This window comes from Lycium barbarum, chromosome 6 (genome assembly GCF_019175385.1).
Source record: "Lycium barbarum isolate Lr01 chromosome 6, ASM1917538v2, whole genome shotgun sequence".
In the NCBI taxonomy this organism is placed as follows: Eukaryota; Viridiplantae; Streptophyta; class Magnoliopsida; order Solanales; family Solanaceae; genus Lycium; species Lycium barbarum.
The window spans coordinates 116,682,149-116,699,010 of NC_083342.1; the positions used below are offsets into that span (position 1 = coordinate 116,682,149).

At 35.1% G+C, this 16,862-nt stretch overlaps 2 protein-coding genes across 2 annotated transcripts; both read right to left on the minus strand.

The window, feature by feature from the left end:
* Nucleotides 1-296: 296 nt before the first annotated feature.
* LOC132600040 (zinc finger protein ZAT4-like) lies at nucleotides 297-2,295 on the minus strand. Its single transcript, XM_060313174.1, has one exon. The coding sequence runs from the start codon at nucleotides 2,201-2,203 to the stop codon at nucleotides 635-637; it is 1,569 nt and encodes a 522-aa protein (XP_060169157.1). The 5' UTR covers nucleotides 2,204-2,295; the 3' UTR covers nucleotides 297-634.
* Nucleotides 2,296-14,124: 11,829 nt separating this feature from the next.
* LOC132600041 (expansin-B15-like) lies at nucleotides 14,125-15,788 on the minus strand. The gene is made up of 4 exons (XM_060313175.1): nucleotides 15,534-15,788; nucleotides 15,254-15,366; nucleotides 14,979-15,172; nucleotides 14,125-14,798 (listed from the first exon to the last, which is right to left on the minus strand). The coding sequence occupies exons 1-4, from the start codon at nucleotides 15,721-15,723 to the stop codon at nucleotides 14,468-14,470; spliced, it is 828 nt and encodes a 275-aa protein (XP_060169158.1). The 5' UTR covers nucleotides 15,724-15,788; the 3' UTR covers nucleotides 14,125-14,467.
* Between the last annotated feature and the right edge of the window lie 1,074 nt (nucleotides 15,789-16,862).

Here is a 16,862-nt window from a genome sequence, read left to right on the forward strand (position 1 = left end):
GGCATTTAAGTATGAGTTCAAAGTTATATGCATTGAAAAAATGTTTATGCTATCAGTGCAATTTAATTGGCTATAGTAGTCTATCACTTAGTTTTTCAAATTACCATTTCAGGCTTGATAGGAAGAGTCGTTGTTACATGCCAACTTAATCTGATAGTGCTACATGCCAACTTAATCTAATAGTGCAAAAATTCTTCACATCTTCCGTACATATAGATTATATAATAAACCCATAAGAGTTTAAGACTAAGTAAAAAGCCATTCAAATTTTAAAGGGACAGTGTGAAGCTAAAATAAAAAGAACTAATTAACACATCAATGAAGATATGTTGATTAAGAAAGTTGTCATGATCAGCTAGCTTGAATACTTGAAAACTATGAATAATTGAATTTACAACGAAAAAATAGAATTCAAAATGCAAGGAACAAGATATATTTATATCATGCGTTTACAAGAAAACAGAGTTAAAATAATGAACTATATACTGTATTTTCACTAAAAATAATGGGTGTGTATAATTTTTTTTTTTTTTTGGTGTGTGTGTGTGGATATTTTAATTACAATATGTGCATAGAAATATATACCCGTGACTGTGCTGAAGGAGAAAAGAGAATGAAAGAAAAAAAAAACAGTTTATGAGTCAGCACCAACCTTTGTTGTTGGACCAATACCGACTTGTAACCATTGTGAAGGATCAACGGAACTAGTATTGATATCCTTTAGGTCACTTAGTTTTGCTAACTTAAACTTATTATCTGCTTCTTCATCATCTTCTACATAAATTTGTGTTGCATTATCTTGATGGACATTGTTGTTCGCTTTGTTTTTGTCAGCATTGTTATTGTTGTTTTTGTTGTTGTCATTGTTATCGTGATTCTTGTTGTTGTCATCCTCATTTTCTTTGTGGGGTTGCTCGTAATTGTTGTGGTAAATAACATCAGTTTTCGTTTCTTTTTTCTCATGATCACTAATACTCCATGGATGCAAGTGTATATCTGTGGAGACCTCAAAGGGATTAATTATATTCCAAGGGTCTTGCCTTGTACTTGACATGTCTTCATTTGGTTGAATGTTAAGATCCAATGGATCTTGTTTCTCTAAGGTTGATAATTCATTAATTTGCTTAAGGGCATTGTGAAAATGAAATTTTGCAGGGAAGATAGATGAATCTTGAGAATTGGAAGTGAGCCAATGGCACCTTTTGTGGCCACCCAAAGCTTGTCCTGTCGAGAAAACTCTATGGCATATTGAACATTCATGGACTTTTGATTTTCTTCTTGAAGCTCCTGATAATGAGGACCCTTGTTCAAATTGGTAGTAAGATGATGATTTTGAACCTTTAAAGGAATTATCTTCATGTGTAATCACATCATTACGATCATCTAATTGATCTTGTTTGGCTGCATAACATCCTTTAACCTTCTTGTGACTTGCCCTATGTCCACCTAGGGCTTGGTGGGAATTGAATACTTTCTTGCATGCTTTGCATTCAAACAATCCTTTGGAAGCCCCTTTAGCCTTGTCCGAAGGTAAGAAGAAGAAGTCACTTTTTCTACGATGATCGAGATCTCTGTCTCGGTTCACGAGGCCGGGAGTACTAAGGTAGGTCATTATCGGATTCCGCCTCTCCTCCTCCTTACTAGCCGAGGCGCATGACTCCTCTGGCTCGATGGTTGATGGGTCCACCCTTGCATTGGCTAAATCTATAAGCCATTTTGCAAGAAGAAGATCTTCTTGCTCACTATAAGCTGAACTAAAAGCTCCAACCTTAGTCCGCAAGGACCTTTTCCTTTTAGACCAACCATAACCTTTTCTTCCACCAACATTATATTCCTCACCATCTGAACCAGGTGATGATACGAAGGACTGATCATCAGCATCATCCGAGCCACAATTTTTTCCATGTTCAAGAAAAGATTTCCATGACAAGAATTCTTTGCCACAATTCTCACATATCTTAGTGCTCTTTAGCCTATTAGGGTTTGCTCTTAATTGGTACATCCTCTTAAGATCACTTCCTCCAGGATTGTCTTCCCAATCACTAGCTTCATCATCATCATCATCATCCATATTTGCTCTCTCATCTCCAATGCCATGAGCTCTCATATGCCCACCTAGAGCTCTCCCGCACATAAAACCCTTCTTGCAAACTTTACAATAATGTTTAAAATTGGGCTTTTGTTCTTCATCGACACAAGCCATGACTATAACAAATAAAAGAAAAAGCTTAATACTAGTTAATTTAGTCAACTATGTGTAAGAAAAAAGACAACAAAGAACAAAGTGAGAGTGAATTATTATGAGGATAATATGAATCAAGAGACAAAAAGAGTTGCATGGTTTGTTGCTATTGTAGTAGAAGTTGTTGTGGGCTTGTAGGGTGAAAAGAAACTTAGTCCTAGTTTTTAGTTAGAGCCAATGGTTTAATTTGTTTGTGTGAGGAGAGGAAAATAGGAGTTCGAGTGGGAGTGAGGGAGTGAAGGTGACAAGTGGAGGGAAGGGAAAGGAAGCCCAATAAGATTTTTTTTAATTGGTTGGTTATATTTGTTGCTTTAACCGCACAAACAATTGCTATTGAGACTCAAATAGTTTGGTTTTCGTTTTTAGAATTTAAGTTATATGCGCAAAGTAAAAGTTTGTGTTATTGTAGTTTAATTTAGAATTCAAGTTATGAACACCAATGACGTAAAAAAAGTTTACACTAAATTTGTTATATAAAGTGACATAATGCTTAAAAGTTACAACTTACAATTAGAGATTGAATGGTATTTATAGGATTTTCTTGGGAGCATTTAGTATTTATAGGATATCGTAGAATAGAATAAAGGTAAGACATAGATTTCGGGAAACAAGGAGGAACAAGTCTTATGAATTGACTAAAATCATGTTGTTTTCTTATGTCTTATTTAGAGAAAAGAAAAGAAGAAAAGAAGAAGATGAATTCTCACAAATTTTCATAACTTCAGGGATTGTGGGAGGATATTATGAATACTTGAGGGATCGTGGGCCAATATTGTGATGCATCAAGCCATTTTTTGCGCGGATTGTCTTTCAAAGGCACTGGTCTTTAATTTTTTCCCTTTGCTTAAAAAAATGATCAAAAATGTCTTGAGGTTGTGGGTTTGAATCCCCGCTCAGTCAAAAACTGTAAAAATTTGCAAGGCAGAGTTTATCTCTCTTCCTTATAAGGTAGAGTTTCATGCAAACTCTGCCTAAACCTTAAGGGTAGAGTTGCTACCTTTAGGCAAATTCTGCCTTGTATTTTTTTTTTTTTTTTAATTTTTGACTGAGTGGGGATTCGAACCCGAAATCCAAGAGTTTTTAGGCAAAAGGCAAAAATTAAAGACCAGTTTGAAGGTCAAAAATTAAAGGCCACCCCCGAATAAGGATAATCGTGCAAATTGCTCGCATCAAGCGGGTCTATGATGTACAAGTTCAAGGCCCAAAAGAAAATATAATGGGCCTTAGAATCTCAACTTTGCATTTCTTCCCTCATCCCCCAATTATAAGGGCTGATTCAGGCAAATGTCACTGTTTTAGGTCACAATTTAGAAAGTGGTGTAAATATAATCCTTGGTAATTATCATTCTGAACTCGAGCCTAATGTTTGCTCATATATCGCTCTACCTTATGAAGAAAATTTTGGATTGTCGTCTGACGTTTGCTATAACTTACAAATTTTAGACGGTGGTGTAACGTTTTTTCATAAAACTTTCAATTTGCTCAAAAAGATATCTTTAACCCATATTACACAAGGTCCATATATTGCTAAAGAAAGAAAAAGAATCCATTTACTAAACCACTGTCCCAAAATGGGACAAACACAAAAATTTCTGAATTATAAGTGAAAATGTTTTCATTCTTTCTAAATAAGTATCCTTTTTTTTCTTCTTCTAATTTTGCATGTGGGTCGCACATTAAATGGTAACAAGAAAAGACACAAATAAGACTTCAATAATAAAAGTACGCGAAAATAATAATCTTAAAACCATAAGTTTTTATTCAATTCCAAATGGGAAACGTTCAAGATCATTTTTGTGACAATGATACAAACTTTAATTATTTTTCTTTTCATTCATTTTATTGTCTAACTTGAATGGAGTTTTATTTTTTGTGTTTAAATTCAGCACTACACGAATTAAAAATTGACAGTGGAATTGTAGGTTACTCCGGGCTTCTAGCCAACTGGAATAACCTTAAAAGCAGTAATTTTCTTGTTGGACCCTGTTGTGAGCCTCACTGAGCATGGTGCTTTTTGTACAGTAGGGTTAATATTGCTACTCCATGTTGCCCCAAATACATGATTCGTTTTTATCGCTCGAGTAGATCCTGCAGGTAGAAACTCCACTAGACTAAGATCACCATCTCCATTTTCAAACTCTACATTTACTGACAAGAAATTCGGGTTTGAACCGAGGTCCACCTTGAACGCTATGTTTTTGTTCTTCTAGTGACATGGTACCCTGCAACAATAATTAATTAACCGGCTCTAGTAAGTAATATGTTATAACAGGTTAATCAACACTAATTTTATTAATGTAAATATTGGGTACCTTTGGTAAGAAATCGTGACATTTCCGACGTTACGTAACGCAGCAGCTTGACCGGGCTTGGCCAGAACTCCCATGGCAGTTCCACTTAAATCAAAATGAACAGCACCTGTACAACCAGGGCAATCATCTGTAATGGTAACGGTCACTGGTTTTCCTGAGCAAGGCGCTAGATTACATTTCACCTATATAATTTCACGAGGTACAAGTCACATGAGTATATAACATTGACATTAGCTCAATTTATCGACGGATTAATCACTATTAGAAAAAACCACGAATTTCCGACGGACGTCTCATTGGAAAATGGCTCGTCAGGAAGGTAACGTTTCCGACGAGCCAATTTCCAATAGATTTGTAAGAAATCTCCGCCAGAAATTAGCAATTCACTCACATATACTGACAGTGTAACTATATTCTTTCTTTCACTATATATATTAATGCATTTTAATAAGTTGTAACATGTTAACCTACGTTTCATCTTATTAATTTCACTTATTATGGACAAATAAATTACAAAACGTTATATTTAGTTATGAAACTAGCTCATCAATATAAAAAAGAACTAAATTTTGGGCAAGAAAAGAATATAGTATGGACCTGGTAGCAAGCTCCGCAGCCTAAGCCACTCCTGAAGAGAGGACCATTACCAGCAGATACAAAAGAATTATAAGGGGGTTCTGATACAGCTTTTGTATATCCACAACCTCCTCCATCTTGCATATATGACAAAATGAAAATCAATTAATTGTATGTTTTTGGTCAACATAAAAAAGCAACTACAAAATAAACCCATGTTTAATGTAATCAATTAAAGAAAACAATATTGTCAAATGCATATTAACTATTAAGAGTTTTACTAGATACAGCTTTTGTATATCCACAACCTCCTCCATCTTGCATATATGACAAAATGAAAATTAATTAATTGTATGTTTTTGGTCAACATAAAAAAGCAACTAAAAAATAAACCCATGTTTAATGTAATCAATTAAAGAAAACAATATTGTCAAATGCACATTAACTATTAAGAGTTTTACTATATATATATATATATATATAGTACTTAGCATAATTAATTACCAGATCCTGCTCCATTTGGAGGGCCGTAAAATGTTGCTATTGCTGGTTTGAAACCATCAGCTAAAGAAGCATTGAGAGATTTAACATGTGCACAGGTGCAATATTGAAACAACATAGAGCTACAAAAACAAAAATGAAAATGAAAGGGACACTAAAACCCATATTTCTTGATTTAATTACTAGAATGAACAAAAATATCTTTTTCTAATTTTGCTTGTTGAAACTCTATGTTACCGGTGCTCCTTTTATAGTGGATAAAACTATAACTCTTACCAAATAATTAATAAGGAATATGATATATAAAAGATTTTATTAGTGATATTTCATTAATTATACGAAAACTAATTACTATCAAATAAGTATAGCTCTTGATTGATATACTCATATACGGTCAGTACTTAAAGAGCTCTTTTACAAAATTACTACACAGAGAAGATCTTGCAAATTCACAAAATCACCGGCATGTGGGTTCATTGAGGAACAATATAAGTACTTGATATTTCACATGAAAATGTTAACTCTTTCACTGGCCAATATTAGTTGATACATTTTTGTCTATCCTACCATAAGATCTTGAGATACTCTTCAAATCCTTATATTCTATAAATTCAACTAGTCAATAAACATGATATTTGCTTGATAACCAAATTATAAAAGTAGATGCATGCACATAATAGCCCGCATCTATCTCACTCAATGCTACAGTTAATTGGGTGTGTTAAGGCAATCAAAAAACAATATACGCAAAATTATTCATTTATAAAAATATTCACTTCATATACTCAATTATAGCCCGCAATTGATTTAGCTTTAATTTGCTTTTGGGAGATCAAATGAAACTTGATTATTTTCTTCTAGATATATAGATACATAAATAATATAATCGATAATATCCGTATGTTAACTAAAGTTGCACAACAAACTCGGATCCAATTCATTTTCACTAGAAACTAAAACTATAATAACCCTTCCACTGATCTATGTTCAGGCACAAATTTTCTTGGATCGTCCAATAGTTGTAAAGTATGAGTACAAATGTGAAAAAATAAATTGGAGAAGATGATTTGAAAATATTTCTTGTATTGGATGATCTTTCAATGCTGTACAGTAACAGTATAAATAGGAAAAATAACAAACTTATTTGTTGTATTCACAAATTCACAAAAGAGAATCTGTACGTTTTGCAGTACAAAATTAGGTGCACGTTATTGTCTCATATGCTGATTGTCTTGTTGTCAAGGTTTCTTTCATGGACTGGGCCAAATCTGCTTATATGGCCCATTATCCCTTTTGTTCCATATGCTTCTATTGTGACATCCATTTTCAGATTGGGCCAAAGTAAAATAAGGCCCAATATTCTTGACCCAATGCTCGTTTAATTTCCTGACCCGATATCCATGTAATTTACATCTGCATTTCCTTCCTTGGGATCATCTTTATCAATTTGAACAACATCTGAACTCGAATGTCCGTCAACACCCCCCCCCCCCCCCCCCCTCAAGTTGGAGGAGGCAGTAAGCAAACCCAACTTGCCAACAATAGTCCGATGAGAAGGACCGGTGAGCGATTTAGTAAACAGATCTACTAATTGAGAGCTAGAAGGAACAAAGGAAAGGGAAATCAAGCCAGCGAGGAATTGTTGGAGGACAAAATGGCAGTCCAAGTCCACTTGTTTCGTTCTTTCATGAAACACGGGGTTCTTGGCTATGTGAATTGCTGCTTGAGAGTCAGAATGTAAAGGAACTGGCAAGATCGGAGGGACGGAGAGATCATCAAGAAGACGAACCAGCCATGTAATCTCCGCCACCACTCTTCGCATAGAGCGATATTCAGCCTCGACGGATGAGAGTGAAACCGAAACTTGTTTCTTAGATTTCCCCCGAGATGGGACAACCTCCAAAGCTTACAAAATACCCACTGATGGAGCGTCTACTTTCAGGGCAAGTGGCCCAATCGGCGTCACAAAACGCCAAGAGTTCAAATGAAGGCGAAGCATTTATGAAAAGTCCTAAGCCAGGATCGGAGAGTACATAACGTAGAACATGAAGGGCAGCATCAAGATGGGGCTATCGAGGTTCTTGCATATATTGGCTCAAGTGTTGCACGCAGAAGGAAAAATCAGGACGGGTATGTGTTAGAAAATTTAATTTTCCAATTAATCGTCTATAATATGTTGGATCTGAGATTAATCGACCCTCTGTTGCTCGTAATTTGTGTGAAGAGTCCAAAGGAGAGAAAACTGGTCGTGAATGGAGACAATTGAACTCAGCAAGCATCTCCATGGCGAATTTCCGTTGACTCAAAATCAAACCTTGAGGTTCACGAATCACCTTCATGCCCAAAAAGTACTGTAAGTGCCCCAAGTCCTTAATTTTAAATTCCAAGTCAAGAAAGCCCTTAATGGTGTGAATTTCTTCCAAATCATTTCCAGTCAATATGATGTCGTCGACATAAACGGCTAAGATTGTAACAGCAGTTCCATTCCTTTTGAAAAACAGACTATAATCGTTAAGAGAATGAGAATATCCTTTAAAACTGAGTGCCGAAGTGAAACGTGCATACCATAGTCTCGACGCTTGTCGGAGACCATAAAGTGACTTTCTTAATTTGCATACCAGATTAGGACCAGGAAGCTTCATTCCTTGTGGAGATTTCATAAAAACATCTTCATCAATCTTACCATGTAGAAATGCGTTATCAACATCTAGTTGATACAAACCCCAATTCTTCTTTACTGCGACTGATAATAGGCATCTGATTGTTGTCACCTTGACAACTGGGCTAAAGGTCTCATGAAAATCTATCCCCTCTCTCTGAATATCACCCCGGATCACTAATCTAGATTTTAGTCTCTCCACTGTCCCATCAGATCTTAGTTTAACCTTATAAACCCACTTGCATGGAAGTGCCTTGTGTCCAGGAGGCAATTCCACCACATCCCATGTCTGATTAAGGATAAGTGCATTGATTTCTTTTGTCATGGCTTCTTGCCATCCTGGGTGCATACAAGCTTGATGAAAACTAGTTGGTTCTTGAACACTAGAGAGGGAGTTTAGAAACTGTTGATTGTGTGAGGATAAAGAAGTGAAAGAATAGGATAAAGGTGTAACAGTGGATTGTAAACAAAAATTCGACACATCTGCCAAATGAACTGAATTGCATACATAATCCTCCAAATAAGATGGAGTCCTAGATGCTCTACTGGATTGTCTCAAAACTGTAGGGTTAATAGGAGGTACAGGTGCAACAGCTTGAGATGTGGAAGATGGAAAAAGAGTAGAAGGAGCAGTATGACTAGGAGTAGAACTAAGATCAAGGATGAGAGATGAATTAGGATTAGCACCAGGATTAAGAATAGGATATGGTGAAGGGGATGAAGCAGTGGAGTTGATAGAATGAGGTGAGTGTAGTGAAGAAGGTTCATCAGAAGTTGGTTCTAGGTCAAAAGAGTATGGTGGAAAAGAATCTGTAGGTTGAGCAATGTTATCAATGGGAAAAAACTGTTGTTTGGAAATGATTTTAGAAAAAGGAAAAATGGATTCATGGAATGTTACATTTCTGGAAACAAATATTTTGTGTGTCTGAATGTTGTAAAGTTTATACCCTTTCTTTCCAAATGGGTATCCTATAAATACACAAGGATCAGCTCTAGGGGATAATTTTGTTCTTCCTTGTGATAAAGTAGATGCAAAAGCCAAACAACCAAAACATTTCAAAATGGAGTAGTTAGGTTTAGTACCATATAATTTCTCATAGGGAGTTTTAAAATTCAATAACCTAGTAGGACATCTGTTGATGAGGAAAGTTGCTGTCATTAAACTTTCTCCCCAAAATCTGTGAGGCAAATGAGATTGAAAAAGTAATGCCCTACACACCTCCAATAAGTGCCTATGTTTTCTCTCAACTATACCATTTTGTTGTGGAGTTTCAACACAACAAGTTTCATGTACAATACCCTGTGACTTCAAAAAATCAGAGGACTCATTTCCAGATCTCAATTCCCAAGCATTATATCTGACCTTATCCTCTTAACTTTCTTGTCAAACTGTCTCTCAACCATGAATATGAAGGATTTTAGTACTGAGAAGGCATTGCTTTTAGTAGACAGTAAAATAGTCCAAGTACCTCTACTATAATTATCGACTATAGTCAAAAAAATATTTAAAACCATCATAATTAGAAACTTTATAGGGACCCCAGGTGTCTATGTGTATCAATTCAAAAGGTGTTTTGGTACTAATGTTGCTGTTAGGGAAAGGTAATTTGCATTGCTTAGCCATTGGACAAATAGAACAAGGGATATTAAACTTGGAACAAAAGGAAACTGGAATTTCATTAATGTTTTTCATGTTTGATAAAGGCATATGGCCTAATCTGATATGCCATAGCCTGCTAGTTACATCAGAAACTGAAACTAAAGACAAACTATATGGCCTAGTGCCATTTGATTGAAAAGCATAACTAAGCAAAGCAGTAGATGATTTAGTGGAGGACTTGACAGCTCCTTTTGGACTTGTCTTGAGCACATATAGACCCTTGTGACTTCTACCAAGGACCATGGGGCTCTTCATTGAAGGCCCTGCATTAGACAATGAGAATGATCAAGCATTAGTAAGCATTTAAACTGCAAACATAGCTTGTGGACTGAGAGTAGATTATAGTGGAAACTTGGAACAAAAAGCACATCATGAATGACAAACTGAGTAAATAGTTTGACTGATCCCTTATGAGTGACCCTGACTTGGTGAGAGTTAGGAAGATTAACAAACATAGGCTTAGATAAAGAAAAAAAAGATATGAAGAATTCTCTGTTATAACTCATGTGTTCACTAGCTCCTGAATCAATTATCCAAGAGTTCTTATCTAAGTAATTATTCTGAAAGTTTGAGTTAAAAGAGAAAGGTAGTGGTGTTATACCAGCACAGTTGCCACTGTTTTCAGTTGCTGTCTCAGCATATGGTCCTTTTTTCCTTTCATTTTGCTCAACATTTGCACAATTTGTTGTAGTTGATCTGGACTCAATGGTTTTCCTGCTTCTTCTCCTTCAGGGTTGTAAAAGAATTGCCCTGGATTTCCCTCATTATGCATCACTGCATTACCATATGCATAGTTCTGACTGTTTCTTGGCTTGGTAAATTTGAAATTGCTTGGAAAACCATGGATCTTGTAGCACTGCTCTATGGTATGCCCAGTTTTCTTGCAGTACCTGCAAATCAGGTTAGTTTTCTTGTTGTTGTGAAAACCCTTGTGTGCTTTGGCTTCATTGTAGAAAGGTCTTTGTCCTCCTTGTCCTCCAGTCATGGTTTGAGAAGATTCTCCTTGATAAAGTGACTTTTGACTGTTTTGACCAGTAACTAAAAAGGAAGAAGTCTCTCCTGGATATTTAGGTGTAGAATGCATCTCCCTTTGCTTTTCTTCTTGCATTAAAAGAGCATAAGCATTAGCAATGGTGGGAAAGGGAGAAATCATAAGGATATTACCTCTAGCACCACAATATCCATCATTAAGTCCCAGAAGGAACTTCACAAGCCTCTCATCTTGCTTAGCCTTCATAGCTTTTCCTTTAGCCGCACACGTGCACACATAGGTGCAGAGAATGGCAGTATCCAAACTGTCAATCTCATCCCATAGCCTCTTTATTTTGGTATAATAAGTAGCTATATCATTGGATCCTTGAACAAGATCATTCAGCTCTTTTTGAAGCTGAAATAACTGAGCACCACTGCTTTGGCCAAATCTGGCCTCAAGGTCCTTCCAAATGTTCTCAGCAGTGGTGTAGTATATCACACTTTCATAAATCTCCCTAGAAAGAGAGTTTAGGATCCAAGAGATTACCATATTATTTGCTCTTGACCATGCCTTGTGTAGATCTGATCCTACTGTTGGTTCTGCAGAGGTTCCATTTATGAAGCTGGCTTTGTTCTTGGCATTGAGAGCAATTAACATCCCACGTCTCCAGCCCGCAAAACCTTTGCCATCAAAAGGTGAATTCACCAACAGAGTCCCTGGAGCATAAGATGAGCTTATGAAATAAGGATGTGAAGCATTCACAACCTCAGCAGTTTCAGCTCCAAGAGCAGCAACTTGTTTTGTTTGATCACCCATTACAAGATGAAGGACAGAAAATCAGAGTTTGAAACAAATGAGGATTTTGAGTCGAGTAGGTTCTCTTTTACAGAGCCTGCTCTGATACCATGAAAAAATAAATTGGAGAAGATGATTTGAAAATATTTCTTGTATTGGATGATCTTTCAATGCTGTACAGTAACAGTATAAATAGGAAAAGGAACCTATGCTAGCTATACACTTGGCAATGTTCTACTTGTCCTAATTCTAACAAACTTATTTGTTGTATTCACAAATTAACAAAAGAGAATCTGTACGTTTTGCTGTACAAAATCAGCTGCACGTTATTGTCTCATATGTTGATTGTCTTGTTGTCAAGGTTTCTTTCATGGACCGGGCCAAATCTGCTTATATGGCCCATTATCCCTTTTGTTCCATATGCTTCTATTGTGACATCCATTTTTCAGATTGGGCCAAAGTAAAATAAGGCCCAATATTTTTGACCCAATGCTCGTTTAATTTCCTGACCCGATATCCATGTAATTTACATCTGCATTTCCTTCCTTGGGATCATCGTTATCAATTTGAACAACATCTGAACTCGAATGTCCGTCAAAAAAATGATAGATTATGCACAAAAAAGAGTAATACTTAATTAACTATGTGTTTGAAATTGTAAGGGTTCAATTTGTTTGCACTTGAAGATCTTAATTCTAATTATTCAAATTTCAGTCGCTATAAATTCAATTCGTTTGTTCTTAGTTCTGAATCTCATTCAAATCTTAATTAACCAGTACGTGCATATGTCTTTTTATTTTTATTTTTTAATTTTTATGTTACAACCACTTAATAAGTCTGAATAGATCTAAACGATTAAGAGCTCTAATAATGTCTTAATACCATTAAGATGTATATTAAAAATTTACTAGAAAAATGGCATTTCATCAATCCATCCATTCATGATTCACCACTACGTACCGCTATCGTCTACCATTATCAACTACGTACCCCCACCACTGCCCAATAGCGACTACCACTATCTCAGTCATAACCTCCAGTCCACCACAACTGTCAATCACTACAATTAACCGTCACTATCACTATTCATCATTTACAATCATCACTACCGACCACCAATCACTACCGACAATCACCGCTATAGATTATCGACCACTACCATTAGCTATCACTAGCATCAACTACAACTATCACACACCGGCTACCACCACCAACTACCACCATCAATTACTAATGCCCAGCTATTACTCACAAACAGGGGGTGAATTTATGTATTAAATTTGGGGCACGTGAACCCGTGGTCTCTCCGTAAAATTAGGTATTTTATGTATATATTTTCTAAAAATGGTGTAATATTATCTGCTGGGACCCATGCTACAAAAGAGACTAAATGGTGCACTTGGTTGAAAGTTGAGTTATTTACCTAGAGGACATAGATCAATTCCCACTTAATACATTTTTTCTTCTTTTTTAGTGGTGCATCCATGTTCTAGTAATCCTAGATTTGCTCCTGCCTACAAAACCACTATTAGCCAACACCCAAAACCACTATTAGTCATCAACACCATCAATGCCACATGATTTTAAAAAATTTTTTTGTTGATATAGTATTGGATTAATTTAGTATGTAATTATCTAAATTTTATATTTATTATTTTTTAAATAAAAATAAATTTTATACATTCAGATATTGGAAAAACAAACAGTCCTAATTATTTAATATTCAGAATTAATACAACATCTTAAACCGTTGTGTACTTAGATTTAGATATCTAAATCTTAATCCTAAATCCTATTGCACCTCTTAATATCTAGATGTGTATTCAAATATTTTAATATTAATAAAAATAAATGAGCGTCGGAAATTTTAACATTTCCTGTTTTAATTGAGAATATGGAAAGGAATTTTTGTCCGGATCTAATTATCATTCTTGAACCAGTTGGGCCATCGAGAAAGAGTACGGAACTAGTGACGTAAAACTTTTTGTAAGGCCTATTAACTTTAAAGTTTTACTTGGGCAGTTGGACGATGCCACGTTAAACCCATTCCATTGTGTTACTGGGTTCTTAAGACATATTGGTAAAAAATGGAGGGTTAGCCCGTTAAAGTTTAGCCGCGGTTTGAAATATTTAAAAAATAGTTACTTTTTAATGGGAAATAAAATTTGAAAAAGTTTCTTAGTTAAAATATGGAATATTTTTAAATTTTACTAGAGTTTGAACATTTATCAATTCAAATCCCAATAATTTATTACTATTAAGTTTGAGAACCTAGAGTTTGAACTGCACAATTCAATAACAGAATTTTTTATGGAGTTTGAACCTTTTGAACCTAGAGTTTTGATCTAAGCTTTCTGAATTATGTAAAAGAATAACTTCCATTCATACTTGTCTAGTTTCCCCATCTTGTGAAAACATTTTTCAGATTTAAGGAAACCAAACATGAGAAGATTAATACAATAGTAGTAACTTTTTTCAGACACCATTCCAAACACATAAAATTATCATTATATAACTTAAACGTTGTCCTGAATTAATAATATTCAGTACTAGTACTCATAAGGTACTAATTTAGGAACAGGGCGTAAAACCATAACAAAGGGCGTGGTATCAATATTAAAAATACACAACAACCCCGTTTTTCTTGTGTCTTCTACTTTATTCTACTAGCCATCCTAATTACCTCTTGACCACAACATAAAGTCTACCAAATTGACTTGCTGTGCAGCAATTGTTAAACATTAAGCTGCTAGACTTTAAAATTGACAACTGATCGATAAGTTTTTCCTGGCTGCCAACCAGATGGAATAACGCCGTTAGCCACCACAGTCTGGCCAGATTCTCCTGTAAGTTTGAGAGAAAATGGTGCCACTAAGGAGGAGCCGGTATCGAGCTTCCAAACTGCACCCCATGACTGTTGCATGGGTTGCCATGTATCCGAATCCAATGCCTGCTTGAGGTCAACTCTGTTTAGGTCTCCGTCCCCATCTTCGTACTCTATTAGAGCCGCAAAATAGTTGGAATTTGAACCTGAGTCTACGTGAAATGTCAATTTTACTCCTGGATAGTTGCACTTCACTCTGTTACGCATACAATTTAAAAAGATCAACTTTTCATAATTTCCAGGTATCCCATGATAAATGATAAAGAATTAGCGTCACTCGATCATTATCACAATGTCTGTAAGCTTTTCTGATGTGTACATTATTTTTGGAAGTTTATATGATTGCATGGGAAGGTTAGTTTGTATATATGTTTACCTTTTGTATTGAATCTGGAGAACTCCAGCATTACGCAATTGATCAGCTTGTCCAGAAACAGCCATAGCTCCAAAAGAAGTGCCACTCAAATCAAAATGAGCTGATTCTGATAGACAAGGTCCGCCTGGACACTCATCTGTTATTACCACCGTCACTGGCTTTCCTGAGCATGCTTTATTTCCCGTGCACTTTACCTGCATATCACATATTAAAATATATAGACAATATGTGTATATAACTTAAATCCTAGGAATTAATAAATTAGATTTTCACACCTGAAAACAAGCTCCACAGCCCTTGCCTGATTTGTATAGAGAAGGGCCAGCAGCAGCTATTAGGGAGGAGAATGGTGGCTGATCTACGGCATTTGTGTACCCACAAGCTCCACCTTTAATTTGTACAAAAAGAAAATTTTATCATTAAAATCAATAATATAAAATGATGTGTACCATTTAATTAATGCACCAATATTTTCTTTTATTTTTCGTACCTACTAAGACATATTTGTAGGCTAACAAGAAAGATTTAGCGTGCCTAAATAGCTAGTGTGCTTACCATCACTTCCAGCACCATCAGGGCTTCCATACCAAGTAGCTCCGGCAGGTGACCAGTCGGAATCTGACTGAACTTCTGATACATTGAGACGTTTAGGGTTGAAGCAAGAACAAGAAATGGTCAGAAGAGAGAAAAAGGTAAAATATGTGAACACAGTAAAAGGGCTCAGAGCCATAAGTGTACTACTCATTATCAAGAATTGAAAACAAAGTCTTCTCAATTAAAACTAAATTGTATTAGCTTTACTGCTCGTGTTGGAATGAGTTGAATGTGCTAAAGGCCTCTATTTATAGATAAACGTAGAAAGTATGTGTTCATTTACGGTCTATTTTATTATACTTGCTAGATGGCCTATGCCCGTGCGCATAGTGTATCTATGTATATGTAATTGTGTTTAGATAGTAATAATATATAAATATATATACACTATGTTCAAAATACGATTAATATAACATTATAGTTTGTGTTCCGTATCTAAAACTTTATTTTATTCGTGTTTGCTATGAAAATTTATTGATACTTTTTAAAAGAGAAGACTTGTTTAAAAGAAAACTATTTTCCTCTCTTTGAGATAAAATAATAGCAATATTTAAGCATCAATTGATGCTTTCAATTTTAATTCGATTAATTTAAAAGTGTAAAATACTTATTATTTTTTATCAAATTTTGATTTGAATAATTCTAATTCAAATTATTAAATTAATTTTACATGTTTAAAACGAAACAAAGTAGAAATTGATTTTCTATTTAAACGAAGAAATGCTATTTTTTAATTTTTGGTAAATATTCTCGGTTTAGCTCATTTTACTTGTCATGTTGTCTTTTTCATGGTTTTTTAAGGAAACATGAATTAGAATTATAATTTGACTAATTTACCTTATTCATTATTTGATCTTCATTTGATATTAATCTCTTTTCACATTTATTAGAGTAAGAATAAAAATAAAAAAGTAATTAAATTGTATCTTATTTTGGTAAACATAACAAATAAATGACATGGCGGAATAGCAAATACAACAATTAAATATTTTGAAGAAAAGTAATAATATGGGGTCCATGTTTTTTGCTGTGCAATAATTTCATTTGCTCCCACTAATGGGTTAATATGCATGTGGTAATGAATCTACTATTATTGACTTGATGGGGATACTTTGGGAATTACATGAATATTGTTTGATTTTTTAATATATGGGGTGCACGTTTGTTTTTTGACGTTGCCTTTTTTTTTAAAAATATGGGGTCCACTTTTTTTTCATAAGTTTGGAGAGGGTGGGGTCCACTTTTTTTTCATGAGTTTGGAGAGGGTGGGGTCCACCCTTTTTTTTTTTT

Bases quoted from the DNA above. Each gene is read 5' to 3' on its own strand.
- LOC132600040 (XM_060313174.1), bottom strand. From the start codon at position 2,203: ATGGCTTGTGTCGATGAAGAACAAAAGCCCAATTTTAAACATTATTGT.
- LOC132600041 (XM_060313175.1), bottom strand. From the start codon at position 15,723: ATGAGTAGTACACTTATGGCTCTGAGCCCTTTTACTGTGTTCACATAT. The intron at 15,367-15,533 runs GTAAGCACACTA...TACAAATTAAAG, and splicing joins TGATGGTGCTGGAAGTGATG to GTGGAGCTTGTGGGTACACA. The intron at 15,173-15,253 runs GTGTGAAAATCT...TGTGATATGCAG, and splicing joins GCTGTGGAGCTTGTTTTCAG to GTAAAGTGCACGGGAAATAA.